Genomic DNA, 16,756 nt, shown 5'->3' with positions numbered 1-16,756 from the left:
TCTGGCTCTCTCCAAGCATTCCCCTAGCATCACTTGCTGAATGCCTCACACAGCCCCAGAAGTGGGACCTCTGCCCACCCCAGTCCCACATCAAGGAGAGGAAACCATCCCTTCTTCTGAGTGATCTGCCTGAGACACATCGCTCCAAAAAGAAAGAACTGGGATTTGAAGTCCATCTGATGTTTCCAAAGCTCAGTTCTAACCACAGGCTGCCATATACAAAAGGGACCTCAGCGTCTGTGAATGCCTACCTTTGGCTCTCCTCCCACGTCTCCAGGGGTGGGACAGACCAACCATGCATTTACAGTCACACGGCGCTGGGGGAGTTCTGGGTGGGGCAATGCCCCCACCTGGACATCAGAAGACCCAGATCCAGGCTTCTTGTAGGCCAGCTATGTGGCTCCCATCTTTTTGTCTGTAATTTAGAACTAGAACAGATGATCCTGAAAGCCCCACATGTTCGGGGTCCCCAAGGTTCCCAGGGGGTTTTGATGGAGGCAAAGTGTTTGGGGAACCTCCAGGCCCTTTGCAAGGGGTGCCCTAGGAACCCAGCTCTCCAAGGTGCACAAACAGTGGTTCTGTGCCTTCTCCCACAGAAGCCACCGTGGCACGGACCACAAGGGGAGGAGGCTGCCTCCAAAGGGCGGTTCTTAGAAACCCTGAACTTGAGTGGGACTGTCCAGTCCCCTGCCTACACACACATGGGCAGCATTTCTCACATTCCACTCAACCTTGCCATGCTAATGCGGCCCCACACACTCATTCCTGGAAAGGTAAATGCAGATTGAGAGGGGAAAGCTTCTTGTAGCCATGAACACACACACACATTTACTCACTCAACCAGCATTCGCGGAGCACCTGCTGTCTGCCTATTAGAGGTGCTGGGGATCCAGCAGTGACAGACAAGTTCCTCCCCTTAGGGCATAGACAGTTCTAGTACAAGAGCTATAGAAAGCAATGATCTCCATCTTGTCAACAACAACAAAGAGTGAATCCCTTCCACACATAAGTGCATTAGGCATCTGCAGCTGGAGAAAATATTTATTCAAGAGAGGGTTCTGGCATCTATTGCCATGATTCTGAACCTCTCCTACAAGTTGGGGACCTCAAATCTATATATAATATCATCTCCACTTATGCATCCTGCCATCAGGGACAGGGGACCCTGAGGATCTGGGTCTAGACAAAGAGCCCCCAGAGCTCAGAGACTTAACGAAAGCCTCCTGCTTTAACTCTAAAAGCACTCAACTTCTGCATCCTGCTCCGTAATATATGTGTGCTGTTCCTTTTAGTATAAAATGTTCTTAATTGTTCCCCTATCATCACTAAACTCCCCACCCCCAGCCAAGTTACCAGCTTCTGAGTAATATGGATGCGGGAAATAAACAACATGACTCTGTGTGCCATGGTCACCCAGCCAGGAGCCGGGAGCACAGCCAAGGTGAGGTCTCCAAAGGGACGGCCCGGTCGGGAGGAGGGAAAGCATCATCCCTACCCCACCATTTCTAAAGAAGTTGTTCTCCTGTGTAAACACATCTAAAAGCTTCCCGCCAGAGTTATGAGCCCCAGGATCTTGCTTCTGTTCCCTGGCAAGAGATTTCTGCATTGTGTTTATGGACACACCTTCTGAATACTGAGATCCAGAGAGAGACAAAAGTCAAAATAAGAGTATCAGATCTGGATGGGCCTGAGAGCTGGTCTAACCCCTTCATTTCATAGACAGGAAGAAGCTTTTCAAAGCCAAGACCAACTACAGTCTCACTGCAGAGGGCGAGTCTTAGAATTCTTTCCCCCTGTGACATTCATGGCCTCATCACCTCATGGTGATGCAGGGGTCACAGGCTCTGGGTGGCTCTCACTGAGCCCTGCTCCCCTAATGGTACCAAAATTTTGCTGCTACCTCTCCAATGCACTTCTCTGGAGCAACATAGAGGTGGAGACCCTGTACTTCCTCCCTGAAGCAATTCACTCTTTGCAAGTAGAGGCACAAGCAGGGCAGGAGGCAGGACCCGGAGGCCCACAGCCCATGGATTCTGGGCTATGAGCACTGCAAGGGACCCATGGAACAGAAGGAAGCCAGGATGCTCACCCAGGGCCAGGCTTGGGAAAGCAGCTCCTGGATGGAAGTTCTGTTTTTACCTGAGACTCCCCGCAGCCTCCCCTCCCACACCTACACACTGTTGTTTCCACCCTCTCTTTATTATACTCCCTTGATCTGGAACATTCCATTTCTCTTCCAACCCCCCAGACCCATCCCCTTTCCTGGCTAAATCGATTCACCCCTCACATCTCACCTTCAATGTCACTCCTCATGGAGACTTTTCTGACCCCCCCAGTGCTGATCAAAATGGCCAGGGCTGTGCTTTCAGAACTCCCTGTACCTCTTCCTAACATTTGCTCACCACGTACAATAATTTAAGGTTGTTTTTTTTTTACAATTATTTATTTAGTGTCTATGTCCCCCATAGATTGTAGACTCCCTCAAGGTCGGGAACCATGTCCCTCTTGTTCATCATTTGCTGCCCAGACATACCACATTGCCTTGTACCAAGCAGGCAGTTAATGAGTATTTATTCGGTAACCATGAGTGAACAAATGAACGAACGAAAAGCCTGAGGCACCTGTGTGGCTCCATCAGTTAAGTGTTCAACTCTTGTTTTGGGCTCAGGTCATGATCTCAAGGTTGTGGGATGGAGCCCCAAGTTGGGCTCTGTGCTGGGCTTGGAACCTGCTTGGGATTCTCTCTCTCTCTCTGCCCCTCCCCCTCTCTTTCTTTCTCTAAAGAAAGACAGACCTACGAGGTATGACAGGCAGGATGCAAAGTCTACTGAGGTCAGAAACTTTGGGATTAATTCTATCCCACCCACCTACCCGCCCCTGCGAAGTCCTCCTTCAGCTGTATCTCACTTTTCCCACAACAGAGTATGGCTTTTTACGTTCCCTCCACTAGAAGATCAATGATTCCAAAGCTGAATGACCTTGTTCCAGTCCTCCTCATCCTTGGCAAGATGGACCTGCAGAGGAATTCTGAGCCCTGATAGACTGAAGCAGGTACAATCACTGTGCTAAGAGCTATGGGGACATGAGCCCCTGGCCTCATCACAAGAACTCTGAGATGGGCACGATTATTATCTCCCATTCTACAAATGAGGAAACTGAGATAGAAAAGGATTAGTAAGCCATCCAAAATCACTAGCCAGTACGTGCAGAGCCTGGAACTGAACCAGTTCTGTGTGCCCCCACAGCCCAGACCCTTAACCACCATGCTACAAAGGCCATGCACGAACACCCACATCCCCAAGGGGCGTAGGTGATGCTGACCTGGGGCTCTGCATTTCTAGCAAGCTCCCAGCTGATGCCCATGGGCTGGTACAGGGACCAGTTTGAATAGTAAGTCTATAGAGGAGGAAAGGCAAACGAAGATTTCAGTAGGGCAGGGAGAGTATCCCAGCCTGCAGGGAGGCATGCATGAGCGAAGGCTGGGTGAAGAGAACAGTGTCAGAGCCCAGCAAGCAGTTTGGCGTGGCTAGAGCCAGGGCATGAAGGAGGGATGGGAGGGAACAAGCAGCCTTGAGCTCGGGCCCAAAGAGAGTGGAATTTAACGTGTAATGGAAAGCACAGAAGTGTTCTAAGAGGGGGCGTGATGTGATGGGACCTGTGTTTCCACGAGCCACAGGGCATGTTTGGGAACAGAGACATGGAGGTCCCACCATCAAGGGAACTGCTACTACAGTCCATTAGAAGGACACGACACAGCCCTGATGCTGGGTGGTGGGTGGGCAGAGGGATGTAAGCGGGACATTGGATGCAACAGACATTGCAAGGGTAAGACCCATTTCTTTCCAACAAAGCAGCAGTGCTCTTTCCACGTACTAACAATTTCTCAGCTCCTCCATGCACTAGGGCCACAAGACAGAGCCAGAGCCGGCAGCAGACATAAAGTCAGGTGCACACCGTTCCGGAGGAGTCTCAAACAGAACGACTCTTAGAAACGGGGCCCACCAACTGCTCCTTCCAGTCCAGCCACACAGTCCACGGGGAGCTGTCTCCAAAGGGCTGCCTTGTCTTGCCTTGCTCCAGCACCAGCATCTGAGTCCCAGATTGGCAGTGACTCGGTCAAGCTCCCACAGCCAGGCCCAGCATCGAGGAATCGGACGGCTAGGCTAGTGCTGGGCATTTCAGAGAATTTCCCCGGTGGAGAAAACGAAGACATTCAGCTGTAATTTGGTATCAGCCCGCACTTGCAAATATGAAACAAGCAAAAACATTCCATTTCTTCAACTGGAAGTTTACATTCTAAAAGAACAGGGGGGGAGACCCTGAAATGGAGCCATCTACTCTAGACAGTTAAACCTGAAGTAAAATTAGAAAATGTGTCACATGGAAAAACTCCGCAATGAGAAAGAGTTTCTACCCACCCCTCCTTTTTTTCTTCTTTCCGTGGGAGACTGAGTAATTTGGCATTTTAGCTAGACGGGGGAGAGGGTAGCTGTGGTCTCCGTTTTGTGCCAAATGCACGGTTGTCGAGGACAGTTTTGTATCCTGCCTTGTGGATGGGGGTGCAGTGAGGCATCTGCCTGGCAACTGGATGGACAGGGCTAAGAGCTGCTGAGTTCAGTCACTGCCCCCCGAGTGCCACAGTGTCTGGGCAGAATGAACTCGGGCATGCTAGAATGTTCCTGCTAACAGTGCTTTTAGGGTTCACCTGGCCCAACCCCTTCACTTCTCAGATGGGAAACTGAGGCCCCCAAAGAAGCAGAGATCCATTCAAGACAAAGGAAGAACAGGGGAACATCAAAGCTGAGCCTCTGGGCAGGTGTCTACCGCACCTCCCCCCATCATTGCCATCTGTGCCTCCTGAAGATAGGGGAGTCCCTCCATGGCTGATGGTCACCTGAATGCACCAGGTTTCTACCGGGTTGTTCATTTCAGAAGCATTGCCTGAGTACCTACCAGGGGCCGGGCATGGTGCTAGGTGCTGGGGTATGGAAAATGTCCCCAGTTTAGATGCTCAAGGTGGCCCTCCCCCAGATTTCAATGTGCAGTTTGAGCTCAGGCTGTGAGGAGGGATATTCTGGTACACAAGGCCAGAACAGCACTTTGGTGGGATGTCAGGGGTCTCAAATACCATGCTAGGTAGTGTTGTCATTGTTGTCTATAGCTACGGTAACAAGTCACCACAAATTTAGTGAATTACATCAAAAAAGAAAAACAAAAATTTATAATCTTACAGTTCTTTAGGTCAGAAGTCCAACCCAGGTCTTACCTGGATAAAAAGTAAGGTCTCAGGACAACTGGGTGACTCAGTCGGTTAAGTGTCTGCCTTCAGCTCAGGTCATGATCCCAGGATCCTGGGATCGAGTCCCACACCGGGCTCTCTGCTCAGCGGGGAGCCTGCTTCTCCCTCTCCCTCTGTCTCCCACTCCCCCTGCTTGTGTGCATACTCTCTCTCTCTGACACATGAATAAATAAAATCTTAAAAAAAAAAAAAAAAGTAAGACATCAACAGACTGGGCTCTCTTCCAGAAGCTTGAAGGGAAAATCCATTTCTGCCTTTTCCAGCTTCTAGAGGCCACCTGTGTTCCTTCGCTCATGGTCCCTTCCTGTGTCATCAGCATCAGCAAAGAAGGCCGATCAAGTTCTTCCCATGTTTCATCTTACTGACCTCCTCTCCTGCCCCTGCTTCTACTCTTAAGGACCCTTGTGATTATGCCGGGCCCACGAGCATCTTCCAGGATCCTCTTTTTTCCAGGAACTTCTTTTAAGGTCAGCTGATCAACAACCTGAATCCCATCTACAACCTTACTTCTCCTACACCATGTGACCAAACGTATTCACTGGCTCTGGAGATTAAGATGTGGACACCTTTGGAGGGCCATGACTACCTTCCATGGGTGGTTAGCATGGGAAGATGACAAAGGGTTTGAAGCCGGGGTGACATGGTCACGGTGTTACAGCGTTGCTCAAGCTCTAACGTGCACGCATATCACCAGGGAGCTTGTTACAACGCACATTCTGATTTACTAGGTCTGTGGCTGGGACCGGAGATGCTGCTGTTGCTGTTGCTGGTCCTTGGACCACATCTGAGCAGCGAGAAGCTAGAAGACTACTGTGGGCCACAGTTTGAGGACACACCGAAGGGTGGCAGGAGACAGAACTACATGCCGAAAATAAAGATGGAAGAAGCCTATTGCTAAGATGCAGGGCTGAGAGGGGAGAAGCACTTGGAGGGCCCAATGGAGTTTTGGGTGTGATGCTGTAGAAATGGCATGAATTGAAGTTCAGTTTGTCCGCCAGCGTTTAGGCTCTCTGGACTTCTATTCTAGAATCGTTATAACTTCCCAGCACCCGAAAAGCCTACCTTCATTTTCTTCTGGTGACACATACTCTATCCTGACCTACCTGTTATATCTGGGTCCCTGCCATACCTCCCATTCTGGTCCCCGCACCCTCTGTCACAGCGGATGGCTGCGGGTGGTCTCCCAGCAGGGCAGCGGACACGCACAGATTTTGCTAAGGTCAAGGGTTCATAATGCTGGGTTTTCACTCAGATCTCCACAGTCTCAGGCTTTGAATGATTCATTCATTAATGGACTCAAGTGCTCATTGTGTCCATTTGGTGCCATGTCAGATGCTGAGGAAACATGGATAAATAAAATAGGTTTCCTGCCCTTGGGGAACCTGCAGTAATGTGGGAACAGGGAAGGAAGGAGGTACTGAACGGGTTACCAATTATAGGCCCAATGCTTACCTCCTTACTCTTCTGAGTAGGAATTCTTGGCCCAATGTATAGCTAAGGAAGGTAAGGCAGAGAGAGGTCACTCAGTGCGAAGCGGCAGAGCTGAGATCTGAACCCAAGACCCAGGCTCCCAGAGCTCATCTGCCTGAACTATGCCCCCTGAAGCTCCCTCTGGGATCCAGTGCCAGCCGTGCCCCTCCTCTGTGTTGCAACCACGGCTGGTACTTTCCTCTCTGGGACTCGGGATCGCCACGTCGGAAAGGAGGCCTTCGGGCGGCACCAGTTGTTCTCAATCCTGGCTGCACCCCAGAATCACACCAACAGCTTTTAAAACCTGCCAGTGACTCGACCTCACCCTGGATGGGTCCAGCATCCTGGAAGTGGGGAAGGCTGGGCATCGTGTTCGTTCTGAATCTCCATGTGATTCTAAGGTACAGCCAAGGTTGAGAACCATCAAGGCCCTTACAACCTGACTCCTGGAATTCCAATTTCCGGAAAGACCCTCTTCTCGTCCAGCCCTTACAGGACATGTGCAAAATGAATGAACAAAGCAGGAAGAGAGCAAGGAGGAAGGATTCACGACTCCATTCAACTAAGGGAAATATGGGGCAGTGATGCAGCACCGTCCCTCCCCCTGCTGTCACTTTTCTCCTTTGTTTTGTTTTGTTTAAGATTTTATTTACTTATCTGAGACAGAGAGAGTGAGAGAGAGAGCACAGGGTGGGGGTAGGGGAAGACAGAGGAAGAGGGCAGAGAAGAGGGAGAGGCAGACTCCCTGCTGAGCAGGTAGCCTAACACACAGGGCTCGATCCTAAAACCCTGAGATTGAGACCTAAGCTGAAGGCAGAGGCTTAACGGACTGAGCCACCCAGGCGCCCCATCTCCCTTTGGATTAGAGAAGTAGCAGCAGCGGATAAAGGCCGGCTGAGCTCCTCTTGTGTGCTGCTGTGGGGAGGAGGAGAAATCACTACTGCCTTTCCAAAGAATGCAACAGAAGCTTTAAAAATGGGCATGCACTAGAGCCAACAATTTGCTTCAGGAATTCGTGCTAGGGAATAACTGTGGAAAGGGTCAAATACAGAACTACAAGAATGGGGTCATCACGATAGTTTTTATAGTAGCAAACAACCAGAAACCGTCTAAAGGCATAAAAGGGGACTAGTGTAATTATGGGACGTACATACAATGAAATACTATTTCAATTACAAAGGATGTTAGGGACAATATTTAATGCTCCAGAGGAAGGGTTTAGATGACTATTAAGGGGAAAAAATGCCAAGCAATGAAACACAATGTACAGAATGAGCTATTCTCTTTATAACATATACGCACATTAAGGCACATAAGTTTGAAAAATTGTCCACTAAATGTTGGCAGCATTTATCTGAGTCATGAGACAATATGTGGCCTTTGTAAACTCCTCCATCCTCCAGGTCTTTACACTGACTATTACTTTGACTATCAATTTTTTAGTGTAATTGAAAAAATAAAGCTCCTCTTTCAAAACTCGTTTCCCTCCCCCTGCCACCCCATCTGCTGGTGGAAATGGACATCCCTACTCTGGTAAGGCAGAGGCTCACCTGCACCTGCATTAGGACACACAGGGTAGGCTCCCTAGCAGTTAAGTCAGCTGCTGCCCGCTGGTCTCTACTACTGAGCTCTGAGGCGCTCTAGGATATGAACGCTCGGACCAATGCATCTTCTTAGTCACCAAACACACATCCCAGAGGGCCTCTGTGAGATCAGGCAGTTAGGAAATATGGGGAGAAGACAGAAATCTATATATCTATAAATATATCTCTCTGTATATATATCTATAAATATAATTATATAAAAATGTTATACATATAAATATTATATGTATATAAATACAAATATATCTATATAGTAGCCAGAACACAGAACATGGCAGTTTTTCAAAGACTTCAACAGATGTTCACTTTGTAGAAAGACTCGTTGAAAAAGCCCTCCTGGCGGTAGAGGGGATTTAAAGCTGGGCCTCATGCAAGTCCTCAGTGATGGAAGGGTGACTCTTGGAGACGTTGAGGGCAAGGCTGCCCCCTGCAAATCAGACCCTAGCCAAGCTCCCTCAAACCCAGGAAGAGGCTCTCCTAATATCTGAAGTCAGGGGTTCTACTCATTTGAGGGAGATACCAAGATCCCTAGAAGAGTTTTCTTCCCTGTCTAATCCTTCAAGTCATCCATGTCCTGCAACAAGTGCAAAGTGAATTGGATTGGATAAAATTGGTTTGGTTTGGGTTGGGCTGGGTTGGGTTGGGTTGGGTTGGGTTGTGTTGGGTTGGGCTGGGTTGGGTTGGGTTGTATTAGATTAGGTTGGGCTGAGTTGAGTTCTGATGGGGATAACAGGTGGGATGCACTCATTAGATAACCCCAGTCTCATATCTCCCTCATTAAAGCTTTCCCAATAATAGGTCTGGATCTTCTTCCAGGTTCTGCTCTAACCCTAGACTTTCTCTCTCTTGAATTGGGGTGGAGCAGAGGAAGGTGGTCAGTCAACAAACCCGCTCCTCCCAACACCTCTGATGCATCTCTGCTCCCCTGGGCTCTGTACCAAGAGTAGTATCTCAGGCCCCATGATCTGCTGCTCTGGCTTTGAAACCTTATTTGCTCATCCATTCTCCTTATTGCACATTAGTGTCTTCGGCTGAATCTTATTGTAAGATTTCCTCCCTTTTGACAACCCTCACCCACCCACCACCACTTCAACACTTCCACTACTAAATCATATCATGAGAAAATTCTGTGATACACCGGTCTGCACTAAAAAAGTGTATGGCCTAATGAATGAGACAGGGGTGACTTCCCTTACCAGATTTTAAAACATACTATAATGCAGTAATTATCAAGACCAAGTGAGATTTTATTTTTTTTATTTTTTTTATTTTTTTAAAGATTTTATTTATCTATCTGACAGAGAGAGATCACAAGTAGAGAGGCAGGCAGAGAGAGAGGGGGAAGCAGGCTCTCTGCTGAGCAGAGAGAACCCGATGCGGGGCTCGATCCCAGGACCCTGAGACCATGACCTGAGCCGAAGGCAGAGAGGCTTTAACCCACTGAGCCACCCAGGTGCCCTGCCAAGTGAGATTTTAAAAACACGCACACTCATACGCACAAGAAGGGATCAACAGTAGAGATTTGAGAAAAAAAATTTCTATCATTTAAGAAAAAAATTACACGGTAACCAGAAGCAACACAATGATGGGTAAATCACTCACATTTTAATTAGTATTTTGAAAAAAAAAACTGACTTCAGATTACACACTACATAGTCTATGTAATTAACCTAATTTACAGTCCATTTTAAGCAGATCAAGCTGTAGACATTCAAAGAAACCTTGAAAATAAACTCAATATTTAGCAAGCAAAGAAAAGATAAATGTACAACTTTTGACAAAACGGAGGCCATCAGGATAAGATGAATGGGGATAAGCTAGACAACAAATTGTTATGCAATTACATATAATGAAAAAAGATAAAGAGCAAAATGACATTAGCATAAATTTATAACTAGTTATTAAAGTTACCAAAGGAAAAAAAAACTAAAAGTCCCAATAATGTACCCTCATTCCAGGCCCTGGGCTATGTTCTAGGATTCAGAGTTGGAAAGGCCCAGTCCCTGCCTCTTAGAGATTCCTGGGTAGTAGGGAAGGCAGACTTCATCAATGATTTCATCAGTGGTCACCATCCATCTGAGAAGCCCTGTGACTGAGGAATGGATTAATAGTGCCAGCCCAGAGGAACGACACCCAACCTGCTTGGTGGAGGAGGGCTTCCCAAAGAGAATGGGTAAAGGATGAATGGTGGGCTATCAGGGGCATGAGGAGAAAGGTAGTCTCAAAGAGCAACCAGCCTGGGCAGAGACACAAAGATGAGTCATTGCATATCTTATTCCACCAGCTAGAAGTGGTTTGGTGTGAGCCCAACTCAGTAGGGGCTCTGTGTGACTGGAGAGACTGGGAGGCCACAAAGGGCCCTCTGCAGCAAGGAGCATGACCCCCTCTGAGGTACAGTAAGAACCCAGTGAGAGCAATTAAAGTAAGAAGGAGAATGACTAAATTTGTATCTAAGACAGAGCCATCTAAATACAGAAGAACTATCCAACCACTTCTGTTTGTTGATGGGCACTTCTGTTTAGGATAATCTAGTCCAAAAAAAAAAAAAAAATCCAAAAGGAAAATAAAGGCCATTCGTCAGAAGATGGTCCCAGCAACCCTGTTCATAATAATGACAAAACAGCTGAAGTCCAAGTGGCCAACTCTGCACAAACGAGACATGACCCACACCATCAAAGGGCTCCCATGGAAAAGGGAGACAAACGTACTGACACTAGTGGGGGCAGGGGGAACAGTGGGTGGTGGCGGGAGAGACAGATGAAGGTCGTGGGGAGTTCCATAATGAGAAAGCTTATCTCGCAAGATGCCTCTACCAGGGTGCCATGTAAACTGGTAGGTAGCATTAGGCCTTCGAGAGAAACAGAGAGCAAGGCAGTCTCTAGATGGAGAGAAGAAGTCACATCTTGTGCTTCATGTGTGCTCATCAAAGAGACTATAAAACCCTAAGACAACATGGGAAGCTATGAGTGGCTCTGTGGCCAGTTCTCAGCCTGAGCTCTGTCATAAAAACACACAGGCGGCACAGAAGGCCCCCAGGGGCATTCCCCACTTTCTATAAGCCCGAAAAGTTTACCCAGTAATGAAAACACTACCATCATTTATCTTCATCGCAACTTCCAATGGTGTGTAAGCAACAGTAGCTCACTACAGGCCATGACCCCAGGGAGGCAGGAGGCCAGGGACAGGACATCTCAGGTGTGACCTTTCCCCACTCTTCTCTTCTTCAAGAAAGCACATCAGATGGCCATGAGTGAGAGTGAGATGGTTAGAGGAAAATCCCAAACTGGCTCTGATTAGCATTCAGATTTGCCTCCAAGAAGATCTGCAGATGGCCAACAAGCCTGTGAGAAGATGCTCGATGTTACTAGTCATTACAGAAACGCAAATCAAAACAACAAGAAGGGACCACTTCACACCTGTACTAAGATAACCGTAATTAAAAAATGGAAAAAAATAAGTGTCAGCAAGCATGTGGAAAAATCAGAGCCTTGTATGCTGCTGGGAGGACTGTGGAATGGTGCGGCCACTGTGGAAAGATTTGGGAATCTTTACAAAACCTGAGCATGGAATGACCACATCACCCAGCAGTTCTACTAGGTATATACCCAACATAATTAAAACAAGTACTCAAATTCTTGTACAGAAATGTTTCTAACAGCACTATCCATGACAGCTAAAAGGAGGAGACAACACAAATGTCCCCATCGATGGAAGAATGGATAAACGAAAGCGGTATATCCATTTGGTGGAATATTACGCAGCCATAAAAAGCAATGAAGTCCCGACACACACTACACATGGATGTCTCTCAATGATATCATGCTATGTGAAAGAAGCCAGACACAAAAGACCCAAGTTATTTGATGTCATTTATATGAAATAGAACAGGCATATCCATAGAGACACAAAGCAAATCAGTGGTTGCTTAGCACTCGTGGGGTGAGCCTGGGGAAAATGGCCAGGGACCACTTAATAGAAATTAGACTTTTCACTCTTTGGAGTGATGAAAACATTTTGCAACTAGACAGGAAACAGCTGTACCACAATATGAATGTACGGACTGCCACCAAACTATACACACGAAAGTGCCTAGTTTCATGTTATGTGAATTTCACCTCAGTAAAAAAAGTCAGAGAAGATAACCAGAGATCCAAAAAAATATATGGAAAGGCAATCAATTTGATAATCAGGAAAACATAAATTAAGACTACAGTAAGATTCTAGGGGCCCCTGGGCGGCTCAGTCATTAAGTGCCTGCCTTTGGCTCCGGCCATGATCCCAGGGTCCTAGGATTGAGCCCTGCATGGGCCTACCTGCTCAGTGGGAAGCCTGTTTCTCCCTCTCCCACTCCCCCTGCTTGTGTTCCCTCTCTCACTGTCTCTCTCTCTCTGTGACAAATAAATACATAAAATCTTGAGGAAGAAAAAAAGACTACAGTAAGATTCTACAATGTACTCATTAGAAGGGCCAAAATTCAGCCCAGCGACAAGACCAAGTGCTGTTGGGGATTTGAAGAAGTGGGAGCTCTTATACCAGGCTGGCGACCGTGTACCTCAGGGCTGGCATTGTCTGTTCGGCCTCAGCGGCACACCCCGTTACCCAGCACTCGGGCCCTAGACACGGAACCAACGGGAATATGTGCCCCTGTGCACCGAGACACATGTACAAGAATGTTCAGAAACACATCGCTCTATCTGCCAACATGGAAATGCCCCAAAGCCTGTTGGAGAAAAATGGACAGATAATGTACAGCATATTAATCCAGTGGGAAATGATACAGCGACAAAGATAAATTCACTACAGCCACATACAACAGCGTAAATGAATCTCAAAACTTAATATTCAGTGAAAGATACCATGTGTAAAGTTCAAACTCAAGTCAAACGGAACTGTAGACTTTGGGGATACATGCTTAGGTACTACAGTTATTTCTAAAAAGGAAGGAAGCAATCACCATAAAAGTCAAGGTGATGGTGACCTCTGAGGGCAGGGAGGGAATAATCACATCCAAGGGGTGCAAGAGAACTTCTGGGGCTATCCTGTTTCTTTCCTTTTTTTTTTTTTTTTTTTTAAGAATTTATTTATTTATTTGATGGAAAGAGATCATAAGTAGGCAGAGAGGCAGGCAGGGGTGGGGGGAAAGAAGGCTCCCTGCTGAGCAGAGAGACCAATGTGGGGCTCAGGGCTCGATCCCAGGACCTTGGGATCATGACCTGAGCTGAAGGCAGAGGGTTTAACCCACTGAGCCACCCAGGCGCCCCCTATCCTATTTCTTGACCTGGGTTATATGGATGTTTGATCTATGATAAATCATTGGGCTATACTTTCTGTGTGCACTTTCCTGCATGGGTGTTAAATCTCATGGTAAAACAGTTTAAAGAAAACTAAGTAAGTTGCATCTATCAGGGTTTTATTAGCAGGAACAAATTACCTGTGGAACCACTGCCCCTGTCCCCCAAACCACTTCCCTATCTGCTAAAAGAGAGGTATCCCAATGGCACTGTAACTTTATTGGCTCGGCTATGATGAGTTAGGGGCACCAGGATCGGTGTGGGGGACAGGGTCCCATTGACAAGGGTCTCTTTAAACAGGGCAGGTAGGAAACCCTCAGGAGCTAGGAAGCCTTGAGACTTTGGGTCTTGGTTTCCTTATTAAAGCACAAAGATAATAACAGTCCTGGTCCCTGCCTCCTGCAGTGATTCTGAGGACTGGATGAAGGTAACTCAGACCTGCTCACACCTCTGCCTGAAAGTATAAAGTGGTTTGTTTTAAGTGTTGGCCTGATTAAAATGCATGCAAAATCTGGTTTGCGGAAGGATATTTCCCGTGTCCGGGAAATCTGGAGAGGCTCTGAGGGACGCCTAGTACCCATCAGTTGCAAATGGCCCTTTCCTTGCCCTTTTTGGCTCCTGAGGGTTTCCTGGCACTTCCTTTTTACGTTATGGATGGGAACAGGACTTCCTCTGTGATGTTTCTAACAACGGACTTGGCATCAAGGAGTCCAGCCTCCAAACACAGGAGAAGAAATAAAAACACCGAAGTCTCTTTTCCCAGAATCTTCTTCCTTTTTGGAAGTGGGGGTTATAGGAAAATTCACAAAGACCACGAAACACGAAGCTGCCCTCTACCGCTGAGCCAGCGGTACCCTCTAGCACGTGAAAATTGCAATGTTTCGACATGGGCCATGGTGCTGAGAAGCCAAAGCTGTGCTCCAGCTGCCCTTTGATCTGCAAGAAATGCCAAGCTGGAGGCTCGGGCAGGAAAAAGTGGTCTTTGAATTTAGGTCTTGCTCCCAAGGAGACAATGGTCTAGGCTGTCTGAGGCTTCCTCTGGCACACAAAGAGTTAACCCAGGCCACCCTCCATAGTCCGTTTCCTGCAAAGGGAAGGAGGTTGATTCCCCCTTCTCACACACTTCTTCTATTGAGGCTAAATACTGATTTTCTAAATTCAAAAGGGGTGGGAGGCTCCCGCTAGGCCAACATAGTTCCGCAACAACACAGCAAGGAGAAAGAGCTGAGGGAGCAAGGAAGGGAACCCAGGGAGCTGGGTTCAAATCCCGCCTTTGGGACAGGCCACTCCTAAACCTCTCTCAAACTGCATTGTTTGCTCACACATCTGTTTCAAGGATCAACCCAAAAGTTCTATCACTTACTTTGTGCCTAGTATGAGTCACAGTGTGGAAAGCATATTATTTCTAATACCTCTTTTAATCTTTGCAGCATCCCTAGGAGGACAGGTGGTCTAATTATTGCCCTTTACTGTAAACAGAGGCACAGAGATGTGAAATTCATTGTCCTGAGCTGGGTCACCTAACTCAGCCACAATTCAAGCCCACACAGCCTGAACACACACTTCAACCAAAATCGAAAAATCAATTGATTGATTGATTGATTTTAATCCTCAGTTTGTTGTATTACATTTTTTAAAAAAGATTTTATTTATCTGACACACACACACATCACAAGTGGGCAGAGAGGAGAGGGTGGGGGAAGCAGGCTCCCTGCTGAGCAGAGAGCCCGATGTGGGGCTTGATCCCAGGACCCTGGGATCATGACCTGAGCTAAAGGCAGAAGCTTAACCCACTGAGCCACCCAGGCACCCCCCCCAAATCAGTTTTAACTCAGACCCTACCAGTCATCCACCCGCCTCTGGGTTCTGGTGGGGAAACTGAGGCTCGGGGAACCGAAGAGACCAGATTCCTGGCTCTCCTCCACCCCCAGCTCTTCTCATCACCCATGGCACCACTGCCCGCGACGGATGGGAGACTCCCTTAGGTAATTCAAGACTAAGTTAAACATCGAGGTAATTCGGTCCCGTTATTTCTTGCGCGGCAAAGGCGCCAGGTGTCCCTGCTGGTGGTCACGCTCCCGCACCTGTGTCCAGAGAGGGCACCAGACCTGCCCTTACAATGAACCAGCCAGCACGCACGACCTGCACGCGGGCGCTGGGTGAGCTGGAGCTAACTGTCCCCGCGGAGCCGCTGGCGCTGTCACTGTGCTTCCAATGTCCCTCTGTGCCCACGATCCGGGGGGCCGCGATTAGCTCCACAGTGGTCGGACGGCGCGCCACCCGCCCTGCGGGTGAGGGACTCCCGCTCGCCCCTCGCATCCTCCGCACCGCCCGGGGAAGCTGCGGGGCCGCCAGTGCGCACCGCGCGACGAGGACTCCCTTTTATGTCCAGGAATGAGGAGCACACCGCAGGCACTCCCGCCGCCAAAACCAACTTCCCCGGAGGGCGCGGAAGCAGACGGTGCCACCTCGGGCCGCATCGCTTACCTGTCGCGGAGCGGGTCTGGGAGACAGCGGGGAGAAGCGCGGAGATCGAAAGCAGCAAGAGCAGGCGCCAGCAGCGCGCGTTCCTCCTGCAAGAGGTGGCGGGGGGGCGAGAAGGTGAGGCGGACGGGAGGGCCGAGGGGCCGAGGGACCGGGGCGCGGAGAAGCGAGTCTTACCTTGGCGCCATCTCGCAGGCCTGCCGAGCCCCCGAAGGCACCGTGAGCCCGGCTACGCGCTGGCCGCCGCTCGCCCTTCCTGCGGCGAACAAAGGCGGCGCTGGGCAGCGGCGGCGGCGGGCAGCCTCGTTGCTCCCCTGAGTCACCCGCGCTCTGAAACCCGACTCCGCCGCGCCCTGCGCTCGCCCGCGCGCCGTGCCGCGCCCACCTCGGCCAGCGGCGCCGCACTCACGCCCCTGGGGGTCCCCGCCGCCGCCGCCGTCCCCACGCCCCTCTCTCCCCTGCGACGGACGCGCGCTCCCGGGCCGCGGCCGCCACCAGGACGGCCTTATGTAACCTTCGAGAAAAGCCCCACACCCGCGCTCCTCTGGGTACGCGGGGCTCTGCCTCCCTTCCGCCCTAACGTCTGTCCCAGTGGGGGCTGCCCCGCA

The 16,756-nt window shown here is 49.1% G+C and overlaps 1 protein-coding gene across 2 annotated transcripts in view; it reads right to left on the bottom strand.

Moving 5' to 3' along the window:
- Positions 1–16,385, bottom strand: part of LOC111145762 (collagen type XV alpha 1 chain) — a 102,296-nt gene extending 85,911 nt beyond the window's left edge. For both annotated transcript variants that reach the window (XM_022500948.1, XM_022500949.1), the window contains exons 1-2: positions 16,326–16,385; positions 16,152–16,237 (exon numbers count right to left, since the gene is read on the bottom strand). In XM_022500948.1, the coding sequence (XP_022356656.1) occupies positions 16,152–16,237; positions 16,326–16,336 (97 nt within the window). In that variant the 5' untranslated portion in view covers positions 16,337–16,385. The remainder of the gene's footprint in view (positions 1–16,151; positions 16,238–16,325) is intronic.
- Between the last annotated feature and the right edge of the window lie 371 nt (positions 16,386–16,756).

The sequence above is a fragment of the Enhydra lutris genome, unplaced genomic scaffold (assembly GCF_002288905.1).
Source record: "Enhydra lutris kenyoni isolate GAN:26980312 unplaced genomic scaffold, ASM228890v2 scaffoldscaffold13, whole genome shotgun sequence".
Lineage (NCBI taxonomy): Eukaryota > Metazoa > Chordata > Mammalia > Carnivora > Mustelidae > Enhydra > Enhydra lutris.
This window is presented reverse-complemented; position numbering and strand designations above follow the sequence as displayed.